Here is a 13,361-nt window from a genome sequence, read left to right on the forward strand (position 1 = left end):
AGAGATGTGTAGATAGATTCATCCAGCGTATCAGTTGTTACCAATCCGGAGGTTAGTACAATTCCCAGGAAAATAAATTTGTATTATGTTGCTTTCCAAGTTCGGCTTGGAATTTGCTGCACTTGAACAATTCGCAAGACAAATTTCACCGGTATTCTACATTTCGTTTTTCATCTTAGTTTCGTAAAAAAGTTGCGCATTTGATCACATTCACATATGAAATTTGGTAAAAAAAACTACTCGATAACAACAAAACGGTTTGATTCAATGAATATTTTCAAGAAATCATGACACATTACGAACATCATCATCAAGGATACTTGGCGTTTATTTACATGTTTCTATACTTGTTTTCAAAGGTAACTGTCGTAGTGTTCTTTCGTTTGTAGGTTGGAGTGATGAACGGCTTCAAGTCGTACACAGGCTCCGCTATTCCTGTAAAAAAACCTTTGTTTAAGCAAGTTTTAAACGATCATTAGGAGACCCCTGAAAGGGATGCTAAGGCAGAATTGGAATATACCTCTTTACTTTCGTTGTAGAGGATTCTCATTTCAGACCACGTGTTATTCTCTTAAGAATAAGGTTCTTCGTTTGAGTTATTATATCCATATTCATGTGTCTTCTTATGCGCAACTGTTAAACAAAGAATTGACACTCTTTAGAATGACACGTGATCTGAAATGGGAAAACATTACGCCCAAGGTAAAGAGCTCTGTATATTCACGATGGTACAGACTGAAGAAAGAGAGATACAAAGTTTGGGCAAAAGACCTGGCCGCAATGCATGCTCGTTGATGAAAGAAAAAAAGAAATCAAAACCAAATCTTTTGTTACAGTCAGCCAAAATGGCGGCTATGACGTCACATGCACAGTAAGAATGGAACAAAGACGAGAGAAACACAAGCCTTGTGCGCCTGCTCAGTAACGAAACCGCAACACAGAAGTACTGTGTTTTAGCACCTAGTTTGTATTCAAATCGCGGTGGATGACGACGGAATCTCGCACCGAAAAATGACAGCTTGTTAAGACGCGCGATATGAAGTTGAGCGAAGTACCATCTGATTAGAGCCTCGCATGTTCAGCATTATAGGATATCAAGCGTGATTTATTTCACAGGCAGTTCTTCTTGCCTTTCAACACAGTTTTTAGTATTCACTATATGTGTCAATGTACCTTTTTGGCTTGGGCTTTGATAGTTGTATCCATGTTTATGTGTCTTAGGAATGACAAGTGGTCAGAAATGGGAAAACATTACACCCAAGCCAAATAGGTCGATATACCCCTTGCATGTGACGTCAAAGCAGCTCAATTTGAAGGACAAAGCAAAAGAATTTTAATATCATGAGAATTGGAAACCTATTGTTATGTCCTCTAAATTGAGCTGCATTCTGACGTGCTGCAAGGGGTCTGTTGCATAAGTCAATGTCGTCACGTCATGTCCTTTGCACTGTTCAAGGTGCCATCCTTACCTAATGTCTCCAAGTAAGTATTAGATACTGTCTCGTCCCAGGCTGCCTGGAAAAACCCTAGTCCTGCTGGAGTGACGTCATCCTTGTTGTCATGGAGTAGTTCAGCCAGTTTGAATGTCCACTGTGAAGAAAAACTAGAGAACAAACAACGATTATTGCCATCAATTATGAAGAACAATATGAAAATAACTGATCAACGAAGAAAATTGGAGAACCAGGAGAAAACCCCTCGAAAGAAGAGAGCTAACAAGTCTATTCACATGTGATGCCAAGGAATGGAACCTGAGACCCCAGAGGTGAGAGGTGAGGGCACTACCACTACAGCCCCAGAGGTGAGAGGCAAGGGAACAACTACTACAACCCCAGGGGTGAGAGGCAAGGGCACTACCACTACACCTCCAGGGGTGAGAGGCAAGGGCACTACCACTACACCCCCAGAGGTGAGAGGCAAGGGCACTACCACTACACCCCCAGAGGTGAGAGGCAAGGGCACTACCACTACACCCCCAGAGGTGAGAGGCAAGGGCACAACTACTACAACCCCAGGGGTGAGAGGCAATGGCACTACCACTACACCTCCAGAGGTGAGAGGCAAGGGCACAACTACTACAACCCCAGGGGTGAGAGGCGAGGGCACTACCACTACACCTCCAGGGGTGAGAGGCAAGGGCACTACCACTACACCCCCAGAGGTGAGAGGCAAGGGCACTACCACTACATCCCCAGGGGTGAGAGGCAATGGCACTACCACTACACCCCCAGAGGTGAGAGGCAAGGGCACAACTACTACAACCCCAGGGGTGAGAGGCGAGGGCACTACCACTACACCTCCAGGGGTGAGAGGCAAGGGCACTACCACTACACCCCCAGAGGTGAGAGGCAAGGGCACTACCACTACACCCCCAGAGGTGAGAGGCAAGGGCACTATTACTACACCCCCAGGGGTGAGAGGCAAGGGCACTACCACTACATCCCCAAAAGGTGAGAGGCGAGGGCGCTACCACTACACCCCTAGAGGTGAAAGGCGAGGGCACTACCACTACATCCCCAAAGGTGAGAGGCAAGGGCACTACCACTACACCCCCTTTAACTTGTGTACCTTTCTTTATACAGTCATAAGAAATTTGCTTTATTCATTTACTTTTAAACGAATTGCTTACATACCTTGAATCAGAAGGAGTATATTTGTCCAGGTTAAGCTTATCTTTCTGTCGCAACAAGCAGAAGACATATCTATGGAAACCAGTACCCTTTGGCGGGATTGGAGGAATGTACTCTCTGATCACATCACCTTCAGACACTTTATTCCCAGGAATATTTGCACTAATGAAAGAATGACACAACAATGTTACAAGCATCAATTAATGGGGGGGGACTCTAGGGTAAAAGTATCAGGTATGCTCGTTAGAAAATTTCGAAAATACCCCTAGGGCGTGGTTGTATGATTTTAAACCCCTAAAAGACACCAAGAAATTCTGAAATTCTAAATTTCAATTTTCACACCCTAAAAGATACCAAACTGCCGATTTTCACCCCTAAGAGATATGACAATCCAATACTTTTACCCTGGAGTCACCCCCCGGGTTGCCTGTACCATATTTAAATTCTGATACAACATTGCCAATTTTGTACTTAGGTATCTTATCATTACAGCCATTCATGTGACAATAATTATAGGACCTCAAGAATAAACATAGTGAAATCAAGTAAACAACAAACACTCCATGAATACAACAATAAATAAAACAAACTTACACAAACCAATGAAGAAGTTCACTGTCTTTATCCCATATATTACCATCTTTTAAAAAAATCAAAAGAATATCGTAATAAAACAAATTTACTATCATCTCTGCTCTTGAACCTTCTTGTCAAAAAAAATCAAGGAAGGGTGGCGTAGCAGAAGTGCACTTGCCTCTCACCTCTGGGATCTCAGGTTTGATTCCTGGACTCTGCATCACATGTGAGTATAGGGTTTAGGTCTCTTCTTTGATTTTAGAGTTTTTCTCTGGGTTCTCCAGTTTTCCTCCATCCACAAAACAGATCCAGCTAAATCCCAATTCGATCTGTGAGTTAGCCATGCCCTGAATTAGAACAGCTCTGAGGTTGTTTCAGGGTTCAATCTGTGAGTTAGCCATGCCATGAATTAGACCAGCCCAGATGTTGTTTTAGGGTTCAATCTGTGAGTTAGCCATGCCATGACTTTGATCAGCTCAGAGGTTGTTTCAGGGTTCAATCTGTAAGTCAGCCATGCCCTGACTTAGATCAGCCCAGAGGTTGTTTTAGGTTTCAATCTGTGAGTTAGCTGTGCCATGACTTTGATCAGCCCAGAGGTTGTTTCAGGGTTCAATCTGTAAGTTAGCCATGCCCTGACTTAGATCAGCCCAGAGGTTGTTTTAGGGTTCAATCTGTGAGTTAGCCATGCCATGACCTAGCTCAGTCCAGAGGTTATTTCAGGGTTCGATCTGTGAGTTAGCCATGCCATGACTTTGATCAGCTCGGAGGTTGTTTTAGGGTTCAATCTGTGAGTTAGCCGTGCCCTGAATTAGACCAGCCCAGAGGTTGTTTTAGGGTTCAATCTGTGAGTTAGCCGTGCCCTGAATTAGACCAGCCCAGAGGTTGTTTTAGGGTTCAATCTGTGAGTTAGCTGTGCCCTGAATTAGACCAGCCCAGAGGTTGTTTCAGGGTTTAATCTGTGAGTAAGCCATGCCATGACTTTGATCAGCTCAGAGGTTGTTTCAGGGTTCAATCTGTGAGTAAGCCATGCCATGACTTTGATCAGCTCAGAGGTTGTTTCAGGGTTCAATCTGTGAGTAAGCCATGCCATGACTTTGATCAGCCCAGAGGTTGTTTTATGGGATTGATAAAATTTAAATAATTTTTCACCTGGATTTGTAAGAATTAAAGTCCAATATGTACCAGAATCACTTTGAAAATCAACAGTTGGACAAGACTTTGCCTGGAAAAAAGTAAGTGTGATAATAAATGGTGAACTTGGGTTTGATTGATAAGGAGATAGTAAAACAAATAAAGCAGTGATTTTAGGCCATATGAGAACATTATGAGTGAATATGATGAATTAAGGTAGTGATGGATAATGATGGTGATGGTAGTAGGGGATAAATGGTATGATAATGATGTTATGGTGATGGTATATAAATTGATGTTACCAAGAGTTCGATCATGAAGGCAAGACCTTTACCTGAGATGGTGAGACAAAGTTTCCCCATTTAACTTCTTGATTTCCCTGTTCATATATTATTTTCATCAAAACTGTTGGTTTGAACTCAAGGCCTGCAAAAATATGCTCAAATATCCCATAATGCTTTGCAAGATTACGAGTGCTTTGAAGACCTTCTTTAGCTAACCAGTCCTTGTGTACAGCATCTAGATTGATAGTTACTGCATAAAAAAAGAAAATAAAAAATATTGTTATGAACCCCTTGGATTACAATGCAACATGCCAAAGTATGACCACATTTAATGTATTTGCATACCTCTATTCACAAGCTTTTGTATGTTAATTTAATGCACAGCTTATTGGTTTTTCCAAATAAGGTGTGTTAAAGCTTGTTTGGCATCGCAAAGCCGATGTGAATGCATACGAATAGATTAAATGTGGTCATACTTTTGTGCGTTGCTCTGCAATATACCTCTTTGGCTTGGGCACAATGTTTTCCCATTTCAGACCATGTGTCATTCCCTAGAGCATCTATTCTTTGTTTAAGGAGATTACACAACTCAAAAAAAAAAAGTTCTATTCTCTCAAGAGAATGACACATGGTCTGAAATGGGAAACATTACGCCAAAGGTAAAGAGGTTTACTCTTACGTATTTTTTATGTTAGCTGAACCACAGGGAGCCCAATTTCTGTTACCTCACATACAAAGTTACTTACGAATCATTTGTTACAAGGTAAATGTCACTTTCTCACTTGAGCTTATATCATCAAGAAATAGGCAATAAAATTGTATAAAAATCTTCTTCTACTCACAATTTCCTTGACGTGCTCTTCTCTCGAGCTCTGGATTCATTCGATTTTGCCTGTAAAGTCTAGATCTGAATTTACGAAATTCTTTGCGTTTTTCTGGAACATCTTCATTCACAACTGAAACTGAATCGTCAGAAGAACTTGAGGTCTCTATTGCTTTAAACAAGAACAGCAAAAAAATGTGATGTAAGAGTGTGTCAAGCTACAGTACGCTTCATTTATCGATAGAGAAATAACCCAACGATTTTCGATCAAAAAATAAAATTCTTACCTCCAGTACATAAACGTCTTGATACACTCTTAATATCTAAACCAATATTTTTCGTATAACTTCTAAAACATCCAAAACATTGACTAAACGAGCCAGCTTTCCTCAGCACACTAGTAGCCGCCATCTTGAATTAGTGGTATGGACCGCTGGGCAAAAAATATTGAACGACAAAAATAGTTTGTGTGGTGTCCCCAGAGTAAAAAATAAAACTCTATAGTTTCAGAATGCCCAGCTTTATCATTCTGTAATTCTGCACATAAAATATTTACAGGATTGATACAAAATGCAATTAGGTTATTGAATAGGCCATTTTGTATGCCAAGAAATTTTACTAGACCGTAGCATTTTTTTATGACTGTCTCCCTCCCCCAAGAGTTTTAATTCAGTTGTAGGAAGAGGAAATAAAGGTTTATGCAGTCGAAGTGAACTTGGATGCATTGAATCTTTTCTCAGTGTTTATTTAATTTAAGAAATACTATGTCATCGACGTCGAGTCTGATATCATTAGCTGTGAGTATTATATTTACTGTTTTGTTTGTTTTATTTAAGTTTTAACATCATAAGGCACGTTTTTTGACCATCAGGTTGGACTGGTCGCAGGAAACGTCTTTGGAGTTTATCTAGCCCAGACCTATGAGGTAGGCTTGATTTATTTAACTGTCATATATATTTTCTCCTATTATTTTGGTACCTTGATTTTAGGATTTATTAATTGTATAAAATGATTGTCTTATTGTCTTGTCTTATATTGTGAAACAAGATCTAACAGTGAAATATGTGTATTCTTCGCTTGCAATAGACGTCATAGCCGCCATGTTGGAAGAATTTGACAAAAGATTTTGTCTTTTGTTATATCTTCCAACATGGCGGACATCCCTTTTGTTATTGTGCTCTTTTGGGATTGATTGCAAACCAAGAATTAAATGAAAAGCCAATAATCTTATATTTAGGGAAAGTTTTGATATTTCTTGAAATTCACATAAATTTTCGCCCACTCTTAAATCTGTATTCCAACATCTTAAAAAACCCCATAAAAAACCCCTTCCAATCTTATCAATACTTTGAAACAATCTCTAGGCTTATCTAAATCAGGGCATGGCTAACTCACAGATCAAGATTTAGTGTATAAGGTTTCACATGGGAGGATATACCAGAGAACCTGGAGAAACCCCATGTATAGCTAAGGGAAAGTCCCAACAAACTCTAGTTATGTGTTATGCTATATGGCCAGTCATTTATCTTTATTCTATCTTTCCTTGTACAGTTGCCTGATCTGCATAACTTTTTTGAAAACATGATGTCACAAGCCAAGAAAAGGGAAAAGAATCCAACAGACAGTGATAAAAGAGATGGTGGTTCTTGATGCAACAGAGACACCATAATGCAAATGGGTTTTGATGTATGAGAAATTCAACAAAAGGAGAGATGAATGGGCAGTGAATAATTTGTATCTATATGGTGAACGCTGGTTGAGAACAAATATTTATAAAAGACGTGGTGGGCATGTTGTTTGATGTATCGAAAGAAATGAATTACGATTTTTTTTGTTTAATTGTGTAGTTCCAGAAATCATCCATACCCACCCCACAGAGGAATTTGGAATTTCTGAAGAGTAGGGGGGTCAGAGAAAGAACAAAAATAATAAACAGAGCGTGTATGGAAGAAAATTGGAAATTCCTTGGGGTAGGGGGGTGTCTTAAAAAAATTCCTCCATGAGGGGGTATGGATATATTTTTTTATAACTACACATTCATACAAGATGGTGGCAACAAATTATTCAATGTTTAACACAGAAACTTGACGTGAAACTATTTAATTGATTATTCATACTTTGTATACATAGGATTTTGTAAGTGGGAAATGTCAGTGATTTATATTTAGAGTACGGGATGAGTTTATTATATTTTCCCCTTATTAAAATCTCCTTTGGTAGATGCATTTCAACACTTTTTAATACATTTGCAATAAAAAGATATTTATTACTATAAAGGCATTAAACTTGAATTAAGGGAATTAGTTGAGATTGGGATACCTGTGGCAACTATTGCTGAAGATTGGGTTACCTGTGGTAATTATTTATGCAATCATATTTAGTTTCTTCCGATCAGTCTTGTTCTTAATTTACACCCCTAAAAAGAAAATTTGAAGAAATATTGGCTCAAAGGGCCACAATACTGTAAAGTGATACTTCCGCTGCGATCTATTAACGGAAAAAGAAGAAAATGGGAAAAAGGAAGAGAGATAGAAAAGTGAAAATCTGCCAAGTATAAGAAAGAAAGAAAAAGAAAGAAAGAAAGAAAAGAAAAAGAAAGTAAGAAAGAAAGAAAGAAAGAAAGAAAGAAAGATAGATAGAAAGAAAGAAAGAAAAAAGAATGAATATAAAAAGAATGAATAAATGAAAGGAAAGGACAGAAAGAATAAAAAAAGAAAGAAAAAAACAAAAAAGTTAGGAGACATATTTCCGAAAATGGCATCTATTTTGTCCCCTCAAACAGCCCCACAATGCACTATAATGCCAACTTGGCCCCGTTTTTTCCCCCTCAACCTCCAAATGGCTAATATATTCGACTGTGTTTGACCGAGACACCTGTGCGTCTAGCAGCTACCCACCCTAGCAACCACCGCTTTTATGCACGAAGTTTCCCTTCTCATTTTTTACCGCATTTTTTAAATATCCCAAAACAAATTAATTTCTAAAGGCGCCCCCTCCAGGCTGTGGCTCATTCCAGAAATAACAAGGATAGTTTAGGTTACATGTACCCTGGTCCCAGAGATTTCTCGTATTTTTTTTTCTCTGTAAAATCGCCGCGAAGCGGCAACGACGAGCTGCGAAGCAGCGAGCCGCGAGAAACCTCTGGTCACGACCGTTGAGAACCTCACTTTCATGCCATCATAGCTGTCAAATCCATCATTTCTAGTCGACCAATCACAAAAGGATGATCGTGTTACAAATTATAATTAGGGTGTGGAGGCTTAATGCTATATACCAACACTATTTTTTTCAAGTAGGGGTGGGAGAAGAGACTTTGTATATTTACGAGCTGTCAAAATAGTATGCTACACGTGCGACTCTTCTTACTTCGACTCAATAGTTATGTTATGCAGAAAGATTATAATACACCGGTAAAGGTATTTATACAGCGTCCAAACGACTTCTGTAGAGCTTGCAGAGAAAGTATAAAAATCAGTGGGCGCTCGCAAATTAATATTTTTGGAGCAAATAAACAAGAATTTCTTCGCCGTATTTTCGATTCATCAATATCTCCTGTTAAACTGCTTGCTGTCATGCCTCGGGAATTCAACTCTCGGATATGAGACTCCACCAGCGAATTTAGCGGACAAATCACCAAGACGATGGCGTTCCTTGGGTAAGGAAAGCCTCTGAGATTAAGTTCCTTACAGAAGTCGACCAGTAGTTGGAATATGATTGACTTGCCATGACCGGTTGGCAAAACGGCGAAGACATCTTCTCGGTTTAACAGACCAAACAAAGCGTTGCTTTGCTCAGCCGATAGCTGTTCTATTTCGGGAAAACGACTTTCGAGACTTGATTTCAAGATACTCTCGAATAGTTCTCTGGATATCAAAACCATGATTGAAACTATAAACTAGCAATATTTATAAACTATAGACTTTAGATAAGATTGTAAGATGTGTTAAAGATCAAACTTCAGGCTGACAAGACGCTATAATGACAATATAGTCCGATGGCACGAAAAGCCTGACCCCTCCCCCCAAACAAAAATATTGACGTGACAAGCTCATTCAGCCCCTACCCCCATAGATATCTAATCCAGCCAATCATATTTCTCGTACAGTGATTAAAATAGCCATCCAATCAGAATTCGACGATCATAAGTTGATGGCATGAAAGTGAGGTTCTCAACGGTCGTGACCAGAGGTTTCTCGCGGCTCGCTGCTTCGCAGCTCGTTGTTGCCGCTTCGCGGCGATTTTACAGAGAAAAAAAAATACGAGAAAGCTCTGGGACCAGGGTAGGTTACATGCCACAACGATAACAAACATGCTTCGACACCAAAAACATCATCATCATATTTCCATGAAAACGATAACCAGTCACGCCAAGAGCTCATACACTTCCAAGTCCTACCATCCCTTGATCTCTTAATGCACAGATACACAGTATACTATGAGGATTTTCTCTCAATATACTATAAAAAGACTTTCATGTTTGTCAAGGAATTAAAAAAAAAATTAAAAAAGCATTAATTATTCAATGGGTTTACAGTATAAAATGTTGTAATCGTTTGGCATTGTTATTTGAGTACTTGATAATCCTTTGTCAAACAAAGCAAACGAAATCGAATATGTACATACATCAATAAGAAATAATATAATAGGCTTCTCTTTGCTTAGAGTGGTGAGTAAATAGTTGAGGGTGTTAGCAGTTGCTACATGCTGTCTTGGTCAGACAATTTGTCTCGTATAGTGCGCCCAATGTATGTAAACACAATATAGAAAGCCTTAAGTGTAGAGGAAATGGATCCTGAAAAGTCGAGAGCAAAACACTGTTAAGAAAGTGCAAGGATCAGAAAAGAAACTAGTTTTGACAGTTCTTTCAGCTCACAAGAAACAGTAGGAAATTTCTGCTTCGTTGCAGGCCTCATCTGATCGCGTTCAAGGCGACCCCCTCACGGGCAAGACTTAAGAAAACCATCTTTGATTCTTCCGAAATCCACTAAAATATTCACAAAACAATTCATTATTCTATAAGCCGAGTTTCTTGTTACTCTCACTGTGCAGCCTGTAATTAGGGGGATGTAAATCAGGTGCTGTGGTTCACTTAACAATAAGCATTTTTCCTTTTCCTGGAGTCTTTGTTTCGAGTTCGTCACACCAAAACAAAGCGAAAGATGATTCAACTGAGTGATGTTCCACTCTTGTGAGAACTACTATTTGATAACTCAAGCATCTTATGTACTTGCTGATAAGTGGATAGATAGCATAGAAGCCTCAAGCTCCGGTCACGACAAGGAAGATTTTTCAGCATAGTTGTAATACCAAACCTCTCGGGATTTGCGTGACTTTGAGTGAAATATCTACAAGTGATAACGATTTCTGATTCATAAATTATAAAAATTTAATTTAAAGCCGCACAAAGGTGATATAAACAATCTGATACAAGCAAGCTGTGTGGAGAAAGGCACAAGATCAAAGGACGATCACAAGATGGGGTTCGACATAGAGCGTTTTATTGGCGAGGTAAATGAAGGATTACTGTGTTCGATTTGTCGTGATGTTCTTGAAGAGCCTCTACTGGCTCCTTGTGAACATACATTTTGTTCAACTTGTATTCATACTTGGTTAACTCATTATAAGTCTTGCCCTGAAGACCGTCAAAGGCTTTGGCCAAGCGATCTTAAACCAATCTTCAGGTATATGAAAAATGATCTCGATAGGTTGAAAATACGCTGCGATAATGAAGTTGAAGGTTGTAAGGAAGAGGTTGAACTTGGGAAACTGCAACACCATTTGAAAGAAGAGTGTGCCTTTACTAAGGTTTCGTGCCCAAACAAAGGGTGCGAAGAGAGGGTGAATCGCTGCGAATTAGAGACACATTTAATCATTTGTGATTATCAAACCGCTACGTGCACCAAGGGCTGCGGACTTCAAGTAAATATGAACGAAATTTCCCAACACAACTGTATCGCTGAGCTGAAGAAGGCCATGGAGGAACAAAAGAACGATTTCGCGAAGGGATTGCGTGACTGTAAAACCGAAATGGAATCTCGACTCGATTCACAACGTGTCCACATGGTATACAAAGAATCTAGCTTACAAAATCAAATAGAGGAGCTGAAAACGCAAATGGAGGATCTTCTACGCGAGATCAAGGCAATAAAAGCGAAAGAAATGCAACGATCAGATGAATACAATTACGTGCAACAAGAGCGGAAGGAGTTGCTTGACTGGCTCAAAGGATTGAAATATCAGGATGATTTAGCGGAAAAATATTGCGGCTCTTGTAACAAGCGATACCTATACGTACGACAAGAACCTCTGACTAGCTTTGGAGAACACGTAAGTACAAAAATGTACCGAAAAAAAGTGATTAACGAAAGTACATTAATAGGTGCGAGAACCGATAATGATATTATTGCGTGTTATATTTGCGGTCATAAATGAATTAAAATAATATCACGCTTCGGATCAGAGTCGTGATTTTAGACAGTTTTATTAAGATGTCATCATCATCTGACAATATAAAAACAGATTCACACGCGAAGCTTTGAACATCGAAGCTTAGCTTCTTCATCGTCTTATTTATTCAAATATTCCTTCGTATTAAAAATCTGTATATATTAACTTAAGAATTTTTTTGAGAGGTGCAAGCTTCTAAGTAACTAGGCTTAAAATTTCAAACAATTATTTAAAAAAATTAGAAGCTTTTAAGGAACTGCAAACATTGACCTGACAGTCTAGAAAAGCTGGGGTCAAAAAGCATTGTTTTGCTTATTGTTGTCTTACTGATCTAAGCCGTCCATTCGTAATAACGTTAGGGAAACAATCAAATTATCGGCTTCAATATAAAGCTGTTTTGTCGTTAATGGACTTCAATGCTTTGTTGAGTCTCTTATTGGATGTGATGTCATACAATGTGCATTTATGTCATGCAATTCTCATTACGTCACACTACGGTGCATGTTAACGAGATATCTATTATAACCTATTGGAATGTTTTTAACTGATAACTAACTGAAATAAAGGAAAATAGCTTCTTTCAGCATATACTGATTAAGTGTTTTAAATAATTACTGGAATTTTGATACCGTAAATTGGGGGAAAAAAAAGATCTAATACCCAAACCAGGAATTCTGAACTTATTTCTAAAAATTTCAGGTCAACTCCTCATCACCATCGCCTTCAAGTGAAGATGCTCTCCTCACCAGTCTCCGAACGACAAGACCAAAACCTCGAAGCCTGGGTCGTAGTTCCGTAACTCACCTAGTTCCAGAACTCATTACTATGCCGCGGTCAAGTAGCGAAGAATCCTGCATGAACCGCGCCTCGGTAGAGTACTGGAGACGAAATACCGAGAGCGCTACCAGCTCTGCTAGTGCATGGGATCATGATTCAGGAGTATTACCAAATTCCACCTAGTTATGGGCGCCACGAAATTCTGTCATTGTAATCATGCTCAAATTGTAGCGTCTTTTAAGAACTCATGTTGGCGCTGAAGCTAAATCCCCCCCCCCCCCCCCCACTGGTGAATGGGGCATCAGAACTAGGAGTAATAGGTGGATGGAAGGATTTGAACAACTGTAAGAAAATAAACGGCACGCCGTAGATGCCATGGCGTGACCGCATGTTTACCTGGGAAGTGATCTAGCGTCACGTGATTAATAGACCATTTGCAGGAAATAATGACTGTTACTGGATGGCAAAAAATGCGGACTTCCTTTATTCAAATAACTTTTGTTGGATTACTAATGTCATATCCAAAACCTTTTTGAAAATACTTTTTTCCCCTATGAGATACTTTCGATTTCAACATACGAAGCAGTTTAATTAAAGTTTGTTTGCCATCCAGCAGAGCCTTCCCCAAGGGACCTTTGGCTGAATTGATTCGTTATCAAAGTGATATATCAGCACGTGAATGATAGATGCAAA

The 13,361-nt window shown here is 39.3% G+C and overlaps 2 protein-coding genes and 1 long non-coding RNA gene across 5 annotated transcripts; 2 read left to right on the forward strand and 1 right to left on the reverse strand.

The window, feature by feature from the left end:
• Positions 1-307: 307 nt before the first annotated feature.
• Positions 308-5,868, reverse strand: LOC148909259 (large ribosomal subunit protein mL38-like). Of its 3 annotated transcripts, XR_016120353.1 has the most exons (9): positions 5,732-5,868; positions 5,464-5,616; positions 4,672-4,871; positions 4,356-4,428; positions 3,225-3,270; positions 2,634-2,792; positions 1,470-1,603; positions 521-633; positions 308-435 (listed from the first exon to the last, which is right to left on the reverse strand). XR_016120353.1 is itself a non-coding variant. In XM_089033516.1 (8 exons), exons 1-8 carry the CDS (start codon positions 5,853-5,855, stop codon positions 332-334), a joined length of 993 nt encoding a protein of 330 aa, XP_088889642.1. In that variant the 5' UTR covers positions 5,856-5,868; the 3' UTR covers positions 308-331. The 3 variants fall into 3 exon arrangements, 2 of the variants coding, with proteins under 2 accessions (XP_088889642.1, XP_088889643.1); XM_089033516.1 differs by lacking the exon at positions 521-633; XM_089033517.1 differs by lacking the exon at positions 521-633 and having other exon boundaries at positions 5,464-5,583; positions 5,732-5,861.
• A 254-nt stretch (positions 5,869-6,122) lies between these two features.
• On the forward strand, positions 6,123-7,663 carry LOC116293107 (uncharacterized). Its single transcript, XR_004196773.1, has 3 exons — positions 6,123-6,241; positions 6,316-6,369; positions 6,996-7,663. It is a non-coding gene; the product is annotated as an uncharacterized LOC116293107 (long non-coding RNA).
• A 2,733-nt stretch (positions 7,664-10,396) lies between these two features.
• LOC116293101 (uncharacterized) lies at positions 10,397-12,944 on the forward strand. Its single transcript, XM_031700499.2, has 2 exons — positions 10,397-11,771; positions 12,591-12,944. Exons 1-2 carry the CDS (start codon positions 10,920-10,922, stop codon positions 12,849-12,851), a joined length of 1,113 nt encoding a protein of 370 aa, XP_031556359.1. The 5' UTR covers positions 10,397-10,919; the 3' UTR covers positions 12,852-12,944.
• The last annotated feature ends 417 nt before the right edge of the window (positions 12,945-13,361 follow it).

This window comes from Actinia tenebrosa, unplaced genomic scaffold (genome assembly GCF_029948245.1).
Source record: "Actinia tenebrosa isolate PJP-AT-01 unplaced genomic scaffold, QUT_ActTen_1.0 PGA_scaffold2__45_contigs__length_23673736, whole genome shotgun sequence".
In the NCBI taxonomy this organism is placed as follows: Eukaryota; Metazoa; Cnidaria; class Anthozoa; order Actiniaria; family Actiniidae; genus Actinia; species Actinia tenebrosa.

Bases quoted from the DNA above. Each gene is read 5' to 3' on its own strand.
- LOC116293101 (XM_031700499.2), top strand. From the start codon at position 10,920: ATGGGGTTCGACATAGAGCGTTTTATTGGCGAGGTAAATGAAGGATTA. The intron at 11,772-12,590 runs GTAAGTACAAAA...TAAAAATTTCAG, and splicing joins TGACTAGCTTTGGAGAACAC to GTCAACTCCTCATCACCATC.
- LOC148909259 (XM_089033516.1), bottom strand. From the start codon at position 5,855: ATGGCGGCTACTAGTGTGCTGAGGAAAGCTGGCTCGTTTAGTCAATGT. The intron at 4,872-5,463 runs GTGAGTAGAAGA...TTTTTTATGCAG, and splicing joins AAGAGCACGTCAAGGAAATT to TAACTATCAATCTAGATGCT. The intron at 436-1,469 runs GTAAGGATGGCA...GTTTTTTTACAG, and splicing joins TACTTACTTGGAGACATTAG to GAATAGCGGAGCCTGTGTAC.